The 13,415-nt window shown below is 47.5% G+C and overlaps 1 protein-coding gene across 2 annotated transcripts; it reads left to right on the top strand.

The window, feature by feature from the left end:
• Positions 1-1,648: 1,648 nt before the first annotated feature.
• On the top strand, positions 1,649-10,510 carry KRT84 (keratin 84). 2 transcript variants are annotated; one of them, XM_045073141.1, is made up of 10 exons: positions 1,649-1,908; positions 2,029-2,234; positions 3,634-3,842; positions 4,446-4,506; positions 5,948-6,043; positions 6,923-7,087; positions 7,253-7,378; positions 7,496-7,716; positions 8,177-8,208; positions 9,607-10,510. In XM_045073141.1, exons 1-10 carry the CDS (start codon positions 1,698-1,700, stop codon positions 9,942-9,944), a joined length of 1,665 nt encoding a protein of 554 aa, XP_044929076.1. In that variant the 5' UTR covers positions 1,649-1,697; the 3' UTR covers positions 9,945-10,510. The 2 variants fall into 2 exon arrangements, with proteins under 2 accessions (XP_044929076.1, XP_004774744.2); XM_004774687.2 differs by having other exon boundaries at positions 1,649-2,234.
• Positions 10,511-13,415: the final 2,905 nt, after the last annotated feature.

Below are 13,415 nucleotides of genomic sequence, written 5' to 3' on the forward strand. Positions count from 1 at the left end.
GGATTCTCTCATTGTTACTTTCCTGCTCTCTTTAGTCATACACCTGATAGCTAGGTCAATGGAAAATAGCTGTAAACTAGGAACAGAGGGAAACATCCTCAATTTAATAAAGAACATCACCAAAGAACCCACAACTAACATCCTACTTAATGGTGAAAAACTTGAAGCTTTCCCACTAAAATTAAAAATAAGGCCAAGAATTCCGCTCTCCCCACTGTTTTTAACATCATCCTGGAAGTCCTAGCTAATGCAGTAAGACAAAAGGAAATAAATGCTATAGAGACTGGAAAGGAAGAAAAGAGTAAATACCCAAGCCCAATAGCTTAGGTGAAAAGCACACACCCCCTTCCTTCCAAGTAGAATCCAAGCGTCCCAAAGGATGCCAAGCATCTAGTCAAGTACAAGTTCCACCAGGCACAGGACAAGTAGGATGAACCATGTCATGGACTAGAATAGAAAAGGCAAACACCTGTCTTGGGGTCCTGAAGTATCTGCCATATGGATAACAATGATAATATCCAGTTGCTTAGAACTTTTCCTTTTCTATCCAGATGCTTATTGCTTTGTCTCTCATCCAAGTACTAACCAGGCCCAGCCTTGCTTAGCTCCCAAGATAGATGCATTCAGGGTAGTATGGCCATAGACCAGATGTTCATTGCTTTGCGTCTCTCTATCCTAATCAAAGATTCATCAGTAATGGAAGAAACCTGCACAAAAGCCTATAGATCAGCCTTGATGTGTGTTTTGGGGATTCAAAACCATGTGGTTAACTTTCCACAAGGTACATGATCAAACCATTGGCATGCTTTCACCTCATATTACACCCCGGAAGTATTGACCAGAGGAAGTCCTTAAGATAACTCTTCCTCTAGCATAGAGACTGTCTTCTTATCTCTGTACCCTCAGCACCAACCACACTGCCTGGGACAAAGCAGGCAACTGATAATTGCTGAATGAAGAAATGAATTCATGAGTTAATCTCTTCTGAGTGTCTCAAATCAAATATGTGTCTATACTAACCCAAATGAACTTTACCAAAGATTCGACTTTTAGGTAACAGCCAAACCAGAGCACGGAAGACAGGTATGACAGTACAGAAGGTTTTTGGACTACTTAATCCATCTACAGAGATGCAATAAACTGTATTCTTGCTGTATCATTTCTTATTCAGAGCTGTGCAGAACCTGACCCTTCTGCAAATGCCCCTCATGCCACCATCTGTTTAGGGGATTATAGCTGTATGGAATCACCTCTTTTGAGCCTCTTGCTAGAGGTGTTACGTTCCTAACTTTCTGGTGGTTAGCCACACTTGTAGTGAAAAAGTCTATTGGATTTATGACCAAAGCAAATTTATGTCCCCATAATGGCAATTGTGGTGGACTTGCGGGAAAAAATAGGACCATAATGTTTATGTGTTTATGTGTTTTTAATGTTTATAGGTTTGATGTTATAGCCCTGATCCTGAGGAGAATAGGTGTGTCTGAGATTAGCTCATTATTAACAAAGTTACAGGCATGAAGAGTTTCTAACTACCCAAGCTCATAAATGCATCCAAATGTATCTTCTGCGTTTTTATGGGGCCAATCCTCAGATCCCCAGACACATAAAAGGGGGAAAGGGATCCACTAGCCTCAGAGGGACTCTCAGCTCCAGCTCGCCCCACTCTGCAATCCCTGCTCTTCACCCAGGAAACCATCATGTCTTGCCGCTCCTACCGAGTCAGCTCTGGGTGCCGCATGGGCAACTTCAGCTCTTGTTCTGCAGTGAGCCCCCAGAACCTGAACCGCTTCCGGGCCAGCTCTGTCTCCTGCAGGAGTGGGCCCAGATTCCAGGGCCTTGGCAGCTTTGGTAGCCGGAGCGTCATCGCTTTTGGATCGTGCTCACCCCGGATAGCAGCTGTGGGCCCTCGTCCCATCCACTGTGGAGTTGGCTTTGGTGCTGGCAGTGGGATGGGCTTTGGCTTCAGTGATGGGAGCAGTGCTGGTCTGGGCTTTGGGTCCAACAGTTGTGTTGGTCTGGGATTTGGAGCCGGCAGTGGTCTTGGCTATGGCTTTGGCTACAGAGTTGGAGGATTTGGAGTCCCAGCGGCCCCATCTATCACAGCAGTGACTGTTAACCAGAGCCTGCTGACCCCCCTCAACCTGGAGATTGATCCCAATGCCCAGAGGGTGAAGAAGGATGAGAAGGAGCAAATCAAGACCCTCAACAACAAATTTGCCTCCTTCATTGACAAGGTACCTATGACAGCTCAATCTGTGGGTCTGGGTGAGAGCTAAAATGCATTGGGGTGTCCTCTTCTTTTTTTTTTTTTAAAGATTTTATTTATTTATTTGAGACAGAAATCACAAGTAGACAGAGAGGCAGGCAGAGAGAGAGAGGGGAAGCAGGCTCCCCGCTGAGCAGAGAGCCTGATGCGGGGCTCGATCGCACGACCCCGGGATCATGACCTGAGCCGAAGGCAGAGGCTTTAACCCACTGAGCCACCCAGGCGCCCCGGGGTGTCCTCTTCTTTAAGAAGAAACATCCCAGGCCTGAGGCATTAGCCTTGGCCCACATCCTTCAGTAGGATTTTTGGGTCACTCTGCTGCAAAACAAGGACAATCCTGAGGAAATGCTGCAGGGTGGGATAGACAAAGACAGTGGTTGTGTCTTCTGGAGGAAAGAGGAACATCCAGCCATATATAAGGGCATCTGGATAAACTAAGACCTAGCACCTAGTCACTTAGATAAGTCTCCCAAACAGGCTAGAAACATTAGGACTTTGGGCAGATGTTGACTACGTGTTTAAAGGGCTTTATCCTTTGAGATCTTCCTGCTCTTTTTGAGATTGTCATAGTCTCTCAGATTGGGTAACCACCTCTGTTCAGGCTCAGGAATGTAGAGAATGGAACTGAGAAATTTTTGCACAAAAGAAGGAATGTATACTCCTCACATGGAGTACCCCAGATTCAGCTGAGTTGCCTAGATTGAGGAAAATAGTAGGAAAGCACCATGGGAAGTCATCTTCAGACTGATGAGAGAAATAGTGATGTGGAAATGATATCCTACAAACCATGTCTCCATGGAGCAGGAATCCTCTATATCTGAGAATGGAAACTCACCTCTGTGAGCTTTAGGCGCCTCATTTTTGAAATGAGGGGGCGGAGCTAATGATCCAAGTTCTCCTCCAGCTCTACAATTCTCAGCTGATGGAGTATAGGGTGGTGGATATGACTTATGACCTGAGAATTCCCACCTCCTAATACCTTATCTCCCACCCCAAAATACTTTACTCAGCTCCTCATTCCCTGCAAGGGACAGCCAATTAGTTTTTAGATAGAGGCAAATCCCAACTCAGGTAAAATCAAATTTTCCAACTTCCCAGTGGGCTGGCTTATACCTTTCTTGGAGGGTAGAGGGGAGATTGTACTGGAATGTTTTGGTTTAAAAGCTTCTGCAGTTGAGCCTGGCTGAACATGAGGAAGACCTAGTCTTCCAGCTTCTACTGAGTTAGAGGATAAATAAAAGTCAGCAGACAAGAGGACAATGTCAACCTGAGGCTGAGAGTCATCTCTGGCCACCTGAAGAACTTGTTGACATGTAAGTGACCTGTCAAGCTCTTCAGGTATCATTTCTTTGCCCCTGTGGATTTAGGTGCGGTTCTTGGAACAGCAGAATAAGCTCCTAGAAACCAAGTGGAACTTTCTCCAAGAGCAGAAATGTGCCCAGAGCAACCTGGAGCCCCTCTTCGAGAATTATATCACCAATCTGCGGAGGCAGCTGGACCTAGCAAACAGTGACCGGGCCCGGTTTGAAGCTGAGAGGAACCACATGCAGGATGTCCTTGAGGGTTTCAAGAAGAAGTAAGTGACCTCTGGACTGCATAGACCAAGGACAGGCAGGGTTTGGTCCCCAAAGCTGCTGCTATGCTCAAAGAACAGCAGCTGGTTGGAACGGGATTGAATGCTGGTTTCAATACTTAGCTTAGATATAGGAGGAGGAGCAATGATATGTAGGGGAGGAAGAGGTGGTGTAGACCCTCTGTGGGTCCTGAGGAAATAGAAGTCTTGGAATTGAGCATGTGTTGTCCCTACTCTTGTCTGTGGGAAAGGGCAGTGAACTGTAGAAACAGCCCTCGGTTCTGAGAATAGTATTCAGACTCAGCAGTGAGTTGGGTCCTACTTTCTCTATGTTCAAGTGAAATGACTCCAAGTCTTTTCTAGCAGAGGAGCATAGCAATGGTCCATGTTTTCAGACCCCAAATCTAATTTGAGAAAGTAAAAGGGATTTGGAAAAACTTAGGGCCACCGACTCATAAAACGTCTTAAAGTAGAGGCAAAGTAGATGAGAATATGTAGGTGGCAATAGGGACCCATGCTCCTGGATGTAGCAGAGATATCTTAAGAGGCTCACTGGAGAGTTGCCAGTTCAGGTGAGAACTCACCCTTTCAATCTTTTTCATCCAGGTATGAAGAGGAGGTGGGATTCCGGGCCAGTGCTGAGAATGAGTTTGTGGCTCTGAAGAAGGTAAGGGAGAGCAACAGGTCCAAGCAAGCTTCTCCTCCAGACAAAAATAATGTTCCCAAGACAAAACCCACCCCCGCACCCCCCACCTGAAACTGCCCAGGCAGCCCCATGGATTCTGGGGCCACTCAATAGAGTGGAACCTCTAAGGTCATAACAGGTTCCCTCTGGAGTTCTGATTATTTAGGATTGGGTCTTCACCAGAGCAGAGCTCTGAAGAGATGACTTTTTAAGTGTCTCAGTTTTTTTTTTTATTAATTTCTTTTCAGTGTAACAGAATTCATTGTTTATGCACCACACCCAATGCTCCATGTCATATGTGCCCTCCATAATACCCACCACCTGGATCCCCCAACCTCCCACCCCCCACCCCTTCAAAACCCTCAGATTGTTTTTCAGAGTCTATAGTCTCTCGTGATTCATCTCCCCTTCCAATTTCCCTCAACTCCCTTCTCCTCTCCATCTCCCTATGTCCTCCATGTTATTTGTTATGCTCCACAAATAAGTGAAACCATATGATGCTTGACTCTCTCTGCTTGACTTATTTCACTCAGCATCATCTCTTCTAGTCCTGTCCATGTTGATAAAAATGTTGGGTATTCATCCTTTCTGATGGAGGCGTAATACTCCATAGTGTATATGGACCACATCTTCCGTATCCATTCGTCCGTTGAAGGGCATCTTGGTTCTTTCCACAGTTTGGTGACCGTCGCTATTGCTGCTATAAACATTGGGGTAGAGATGGCCCTTCTTTTCACTACATCTGTATCTTTGGGGTAAATACCCAGTAGTGCAATTGCAGGGTCATAGGGAAGCTCTATTTTTAATTTCTTAAGGAATCTCCACACTGTTCTCCAAAGTGGCTGCACTAACTTGCATTCCCACCAACAGTGTAAGAGTGTTCCCCTTTCTCCACATCCTCTCCAACACATGTTGTTTCCTGTCTTGCTAATTTTGGCCATTCTAACTGGTGTAAGGTGGTATCTCAATGTGGTTTTAATTTAAATCTCCCTGATGGCTAGTGATGATGAACATTTTTTCAAGAGTCTCAGATTTTAAAAGGGTGGAGATCTTAGATTATCCATATTCTCCTTGCTTATAAATAGGCATTTAAAAATGTCCTGTACCCCTGGAGATAAAAATATATTATATGTTTATAAAAAATTTTAAAAAATTTTTTAAAAATAAATTTTTTTAAATAAAAATAAATAAAAAATAAAAATGAACAAGAAAAAAAATGTCCAGGAGCCCCCAAAAGAGTTTTCATGTTGTAGTAGGAAGAAGAACAATCATCACTAAAGTGCATTCCAAGGACACTCCTACTTATCCCAAAGCCTGGCCTGGCCCTGTGTGGATTGGCCTGATCTTTCCACCCACCTCCAGACCCTGCCAAGTTTAAACAGAGCATAAGTAATGACCATTTTCACTTCTCTCTTTTATACAGGATGTGGATACAGCTTTCTTAAATAAGTCTGATCTAGAAACCAATGTGGATACCCTAACTCAGGAAATTGACTTTCTGAAAACTCTATACATGGCGGTAAGCATCCATCCCCTCTGAGACAAACAAGGAGATCAATGCTTGGCCTGGACTCCGGGGGGCTTCGTCTGGACTAGCATTATTTCTAACATTTAGTATTGTACATCTTCTTCCCATTCCAATCTACTACCCTCTATTTGATGTATGTACAAATAGAGAAAGGAAGGTAAGCATTCAGGCTTCTCAGCAGGTCTATGAATAAACTCCTTAGATCTATGATCCAACTCCTCGTTGACCAATCCAAAGAGAGGTCTAAGAGGTCACTTCCTCTCTACCAATCAGAAGACTCTGGAAAACTGATTTGATAGTAGATGTAAGAAAAACTGTGTTTGACCTAATTAGCTAAATGAACTAGTTATCTTTTGCTTGGTAAGTGGTCTGTTTGGTCTGGTACAGAGCCAGCCAGAGCTAATGTCTGGCTTTGAGCAGAAAGGCATCAGAAAGTTCCATCTGGAGCCCCTGGTTCTATTAAGGACTTGAGACAGAGAAATTCCTAGACCAACATGTTCTAGAATATTATCAACTCTCAATGATCCACGACCAGCACAGTCACTTTGTGGATAAGCCAAGGAAAACTTCAACCCTAGTATGGTTATCATTCTCCTCTGCCAAGTTCCTAGGCCCCACATATTCACCTATGCAAATAAGGAGTTAAAGGCACGTCTTCAAGTATATAACAAGGGTTTCAATTCACACTGAAATGGTTCTTGGTTCATGTCTTTTTCTCTGTCCTCGGTTTGGATGGGCAGCTCCATCACTTTGCTCTGAACAAAAGAGCAATGCTCTCCGCTCCTGAAGACACTCCTGGGGCCTCTCTGGCACAGTCCTGGCCACTGATGGGACTCTGAGCCCAACTGTCTTGTTCATCCTCCAATACAGGAAATCCAGTTGCTGCAGTCACACATCTCAGAGACATCAGTCATCGTGAAGATGGACAACAGCCGGGACCTGAATGTTGATGGTATCATCGATGAAATCAAAGCCCAATATGAAGAGGTTGCCAGGCGCAGTCGGGCTGATGCTGAGGCCTGGTATCAGACCAAGGTGGGAAGAGGTTTGGGGGGCTAAGGAAGGGGTATAGGCAGCTCTAGAGTAAGACTCTTGGTATGACAGAGGAGACCCAGTGGAAGTTGAAGGCCACCAAGTCAGTTGGGGCTGTGGTCTCCACTCAAACTTTGGACCTCCTAACTCTCCCTCTCCCACCCACAGTATGAGGAGATGCGGGTGACAGCTGGACAACACTGTGACAACCTGCGCAACACACGGAATGAAATCAATGAGCTGACCCGTCTGATCCAGAGACTGAAGGCAGAGATCGAGCACGCCAAAGCTCAGGTAGGCAAAGGAGAGGAGAGAAAGCCCCAGCGGGAGGAGAGGGGGCTGTGTTTCTAGCCCTCAACCAGGGATCCCCCGTCCCTGCCAAAGCCCACCTGCATGCCACCCTTCCTGCAGAGAGCCAAACTGGAGGCTGCAGTGGCCGAGGCAGAGCAGCAGGGCGAGGCGGCCCTCAATGATGCCAAGTGCAAGCTGGCGGATCTAGAGGGTGCCCTGCAGCAGGCCAAGCAGGACATGGCCCGGCAGCTGCGCGAGTACCAGGAGCTCATGAACATCAAGCTGGCCCTGGACATCGAGATCGCCACCTACAGACGCCTGCTGGAGGGCGAGGAGATCCGGTGAGAGCTCTCAGTGCAGCCAGAGGGAGTGAGGGCATCAAGAATAACTAAATTGGGGAGGGGCCAGATGAAGAACTGCCAGATTGAGCCATCTCTAGAGGTAGTAGTACCTTCTCTGCAAACATTACTCAGGTTGCCCTTCCCAGGGAATCAGAAGATGATTCTATATTTTTGCCTCCAAAATACAAGTTTGTAGACAAGCTGCACCAGAATCAAAGGATATTTTGCGTGAGTGGTTGTCTGTTTAAAAACAATAATAAGACCACATTTCCTCCAATATTTTGATTCAATAGTTTGGGGACAGAGTCTAGGAATGTGTGTTTTTTCAAAGCTGTCAGGATGGCTTGTAAGCTAGAGGTAAGAACAAACAGTCCACTCTGCCAAGAAGTCCCTTCTTACAGCACCAGCTTTTCAGGGAATGACACTGCTTGTGATCTTACTTACTTCTTTCTCTCCCCAGAATCTGTGAAGGTGTTGGACCAGTAAACATATGTAAGAAACTTAATCTTTCTCCTCTTCACATTCCTCTCCTCGGGCTCTGTATATTTCCTTTAAACTCAGGCTCGTGTTGGGATCAGGAGCCCATGCTGGGCTTGCTAGCCATGACAGTCAAGGGAGCAAGGACCATCTAGCCTCTGGTCTGGGAACATCACTTAGCTGAGGTCTGAGATCTCCCCAGAGCCTTCATTCCCTAGAGAAAACAATCACAACGGTTTATAGGGCAAAACAGAGGGGAGAGAGTTCCAGAAGAAAGTCAGACTTTTTCCTTTAAGTGGTCTTGTCCTTCAGGGACAAAGGCCAAAGAAGGAATGAAAAGACCTGTGCTGAGGAGTTACCCCCACACCTGCCAGGCAAAATATTATTTGTGCCCAAAGCATGCAGGAGATTATGCTGGGCACTGTGGGGCTTGAAGGGGTAGGTGGGGGAGCTAGGCACAAGGAAGGCAAGACCAGCCCCTGCTCTCTAGAATCAAAATAATTTTGAGGTGAGCCCTATCTATTGTCAACCTATGCCTCAAAGCCCTGAAGAGAAGAATAAGCATTAGCACCCCCCTTTTAAGCTCACTTAGAGAAAATAGCTGGTTTACCAGAAGTCCCAAAGTTAGTCAATGGCACTGTCAGAATTCAAACCCAGATATCTGGTCCCAAAGTACAAATCTACAAAGATGCATGGTGCCCTGAGAGATACACTGGGTGGGCCAGGCAGTCAAAGCTACTCATCCTTGGATGACCTGCCCTCTGGGAGGAGGAGGCAGCAGGGAGTGGCTTTCTGCATGAGATCAAGCTTGAGTGGAGGTCACAGATGGTAGAAAGGATTCTGGTAAGAGGAGAGGGAAGGACGGGGGACCCTCCACAGACAGGTCTGGTCTAAGCAAGCTTTAGTGGGATTGGCCTCCTGGGGTATGGAGGTATGTCCAGTGGATACCAGAGGGCTATAGAACAGAGACATCAATGGGTCAGGAGAGAACTGGCAAGGGACTCCTTTTGGAGGGACAATATGGGGACCCCCAAGGAGCATGATATAGTCGAGAAGAGAAGCCCCATGGCTTCATTGGGGCTACCACTCCAGTTGCCTGGGTAATCCAGCTCACCACCCAACCTGACTTCAGCCATATATAAACGACAGTCAAATATTACTATATGCGACCTGGAGAATTAGCCGAATTCTTCCATTTTCATCTGAATGTTTAACTTTAGTGGAGTCACGGCCTTTGAGTCACACAGACAAGAGATGGGAAAAGTGGGTATTGTCTGTGTAGGCAATAGGAACCACTTTCCCTGGTGACACCAGTCCTGTCCCCTCCACCGCTGCTACCAGCAGTGAGCATGGAAGATTGGACCCCAGGTGTGGGCAGCCTGCCTCACTGACTGTTTCCTCTCCCTCCTGCAGCCGTGAGCAGCTCCCGGGGTGGTATAGTGTGTGGGCCTGAGCCCCTGGTCGCCAGCTCCACACTCTCCCGCTGTGGAGTCACCTTCTCGGGCAGCAGTGGCATCCGGCCCAGCGGCACCTGCAGCTCCAGCCTGGGTGGGGCCCGGGTCATCAAGGCCAGTGGGGACCTGCTAAGTGCAGGCTCCCGGGGTGGCTCAGTGCTCATGGGCGAGGCCCCCAGCACCCCCTGCCCGCTGCCCACCGAGGGGAATTTCAGCAGCTGCAGTGGGGGCCGAAGTAGCCGCAGCTCCAGCGTCCGCTTCATGTCCACCACCACCTCCCATCGGACCAAGTACTGAGAGGCCAGCGTCAGTGAGCCACCGCCCAAGGAAGAGCCATCTCAGTGTCACCTGCTTCTGTCCCAGAGACGTCTAGACTCTGGGTCAAAGGGGGATCCAGCTACCACACCTACCAGGAAGGCAACGCAGCTCTCCCCAGGGATGGATCTGCCTGGCCCCTGTCCTCGGGGGGGATTTTTTTGCCACCTAGGTGCTGTGTCTACAACCCCAGTAGACTGGCTTCTCCTTGACTCCACATTTCTGCTCCTTGGATCACTCTTCACCATTCTTGAACAGCATGAAGAAAGGTACATTCCATACAGTTACACAAATCAGTGCACCAGGGAGAAAAAGAACAGTTCAAAGCCAAAAATAATGTGCGTGGGCTCTATTGCCCTCCATTGCTTTGGATTAATTTGGAGAATGGAGAGTTGACTGCCCACCCTGCAGGTGTCTTTAGCCCCTGCCTTTTGCTTCCTTCTTCCTTTCTCTGACAGGAGAAGATTCTTTCCTTTTCTTCCTCACCCAAAAGGATCCACAGTCGTTGGTGGCCCAAAGGATCCCTAAGTTCTGTGAGATGGTTCTTCTCTGAGTGGCAAATGTCCTTGTTGCTTCTCTTCCTGCATTTTTGGTTTAGTGTGCATGTGGGTGCACAGTACCTGTGGGGCTGGGGAGCAGATGGAGCATGAGCTCTGCTCTGCTGCATGGACCCTGTCCCTGTGGTGGTATGAAGGAGGCCTGACCCTGTCCACCGCAGGGGGGGTTATGTCTGCAAGCTCCAGTGAGGTCTGGGTGGGCAGGGTGCCTGTTTGTACTGTTCTTTGCATTGCTGGGTTTTCAATAAACTTGCCAAGCTAACATCACTAGGACTCTGGCTTCTCCTACTGGTTCACACTGCCCATAGGAGAGATTGCCTTCTAGACTCCACCAGCCAACCAGCTTATCCCCCCCCCCCCTCCATCCTGCCAGTGACTTGCCAAGGACAGAGGCTGGACAAAGGGGAGGCACGAAGTGCTCAGGCCCTTCCCTGCAGGGGCTCTCAGCTCAGTGCAGGAGAGGAGAAATGCGGCAAAGGCCTTGAGAACAAGGACGCTGCAGCCCACTCCTCTCCAAGTGTTATCCCATACCAGTTGACCAACACTCATCCTTCTACCAGTTTCCTAGGTCTTTCCCTAACCCAGCTTCCTCTGGGACCATTGCAGGATACTCATCCTTCTGCCCTCAGACTTGTCTTCATCCAGCAGACTCACCATGATGCTGTTAGAAAGGCCTTACATAGAAAACTGATCATAGGTCTCCCCTACCTGTAATCCTCAGTGGCTACTCATTGATTTCCAGAAGAACCCAAACTTCTTAACATGGCATACAAGCCCTGAGTGATCTGCCCATATACTTCTACTCCATGGCATCCCTCCATGCACCCCGCTGTGGCCTCTCATACTTTACTCATTCACCCATTTCATTGTGAAATGCTTACTATATGCCAGGTATGATGCTGGGAAAACAGCAGCGAACAAGACTTGGCCCTTGTCATCCGAGAGCTTACAGTCCAGGCTGACAGATGGACAGTTAGACAAGCACTTACGTCCTGATTTGCTAAATGCTGTGTTAAGAGTAAAATTGACATAGCAACGCACAGAGGAGAGGCCCAACCTAGACTTGAAGCATCACTAAGAGCTTCCTGTAGGATGTCATGTCACAGCAAAGACGGGAAGGATGATGAATTAGCCACAGTAAGAAGGAGGCAGTGCTCCAATCAGGGGATACAGTCTGTGCAAAACCAGAGAGGCTGGAGAGAACATGCCCAGTTTCGGGATCTCGCTGGGGCTGAATATAACATAGCCTCCAAGTGATAGCTCATATGGGGGTAGGAATCAGCCAAGGGACACTCTTGACCAGCACCCAGGGCACATGTCTCACACAGTGACTGCCTCTCTGCTTCACCTCTAGAGTCCTCCTCAGAGAGCAAGAAGCACACCTTTCATCTTTATAAATTCTCCCTTGCCCAAACCTCAGCCTGAGAATGTACAGGTTGCTCTGCTCCCAGCCTGAGACTTGCCTGACCCTGGACTCACTCACTCACTAACTCCTGATTCTGGGAGCTCCACACTAGCCACCTCATCTGCCATATGTGAAGTCACACACACCCCTCAAGTGGCAGCAACGTCAAGGCAGCACCTGTCTGGCCTCGGTGCCTCTCCACAGCCAGACTTACATCTACCCTGTGCTGGTTATCAATTTATTGCCTTAGTTCCAAATTCACCCTTATTGCTTCCCCTGTTAAAACAAATCTCATCCTTCTAGATATTGTCCTTTGCTAGCTGGCAGATGCTAGTTAAGCCTCGTGGGTAGGCATTTCCCAGGATGATGGAGAGACACTGCAGGAGTAGGATTTTCCTTCCACTGAGTTCTCTCAGCGGTGTCTCTACTGCCAGATTCCTGCAGCACAGACAACTTCTATAATGCTTTCTCCAACACTCTAGAAGGTGGATTTCTGGTAAGCTCTGGATGGGAGGTTCCAGCAAGTTCCACTGATGCAGCATCACAGTGACTTCTCTAGAATCCAGTGAGCAGTGCTCTGCCCTGTCCAGTGAGATTGGGACCTTAGTCCTGCCTTTTCCTTGGGGCCTTAGAGGTAGAGACTGTCCCTTATTATCTGTCATTCTATACTCTTTAGAGTTCTCTGGACTTCTTACTCACCAACCTTTCATGACTCCAACCCCAATATTAACTGTATTAAACTTCCCCTGTTTGGGGCGCCTGGGTGGCTCAGTGGGTTAAGCCGCTGCCTTCGGCTCAGGTCATGATCTCAGGGTCCTGGGATTGAGTCCCGCATTGGGATCTCTGCTCAGCAGGGAGCCTGCTTCCTCCTCTCTCTCTCTGCCTGCCTCTCTGCCTACTTGTAATCTCTCTCTGTCAAATAAATAAATAAAAATCTTAAAAAAAAAAAAAAAAACTTCTCCTGTTCTTTTGCTGTGTTCTATTATCACCTATCAGACCCTGACTGATACATGCCACTTGGGCAGCAATGCTTCCAGCTTCTAGGGTTAGACAGCAAGCCAACACTGAACTCTTCAGGCTCCAGTCATTAGTTTCTTTTCCCTCTTTGTCCTACCCCATAGGTGATCTCACCCAATCAGTGTTATGGCTTTACATGTCATCCATATGTCGATGACTCCTGAGTTTGTTTCTCCAGCCCAGACCTTCCATTAACTACAGGCTGTATATACAGACACGAATCACTGACATCTCCATTTGTAAAGCTAATAAGCATCTGAAACTAAACATGTCCAGAAGCAAATTCTTCACCTTCCTTCTTCCCCCTCTATGCTACTCCTTCCATATTAAGGGCATCTCCATTCAATTGTGTAACCCAAAAAAACACTTCAGAATCATTTTTAAAGATTTCATTTATTTATTTGACAGAGATCACAAGTAGGCAGAGGCAGAGAGAGAGGAGGAAGCAGGTTCCCTGCTGATCAGAGAGCCTGG

Source organism: Mustela putorius, unplaced genomic scaffold (genome assembly GCF_011764305.1).
Source record: "Mustela putorius furo isolate JIRA1106 unplaced genomic scaffold, ASM1176430v1.1 tig00537227_pilon_pilon_pilon, whole genome shotgun sequence".
Classification (NCBI taxonomy): Eukaryota; Metazoa; Chordata; class Mammalia; order Carnivora; family Mustelidae; genus Mustela; species Mustela putorius.

Excerpts from the sequence above, each read along its gene's own strand:
- KRT84 (XM_004774687.2), top strand. The coding sequence starts at position 1,698 with ATGTCTTGCCGCTCCTACCGAGTCAGCTCTGGGTGCCGCATGGGCAAC. Across the intron at positions 3,843-4,445 it reads CTTGAGGGTTTCAAGAAGAA|GTATGAAGAGGAGGTGGGAT; the intron begins GTAAGTGACCTC and ends TTTTTCATCCAG. Across the intron at positions 7,088-7,252 it reads AGGCCTGGTATCAGACCAAG|TATGAGGAGATGCGGGTGAC; the intron begins GTGGGAAGAGGT and ends TCCCACCCACAG.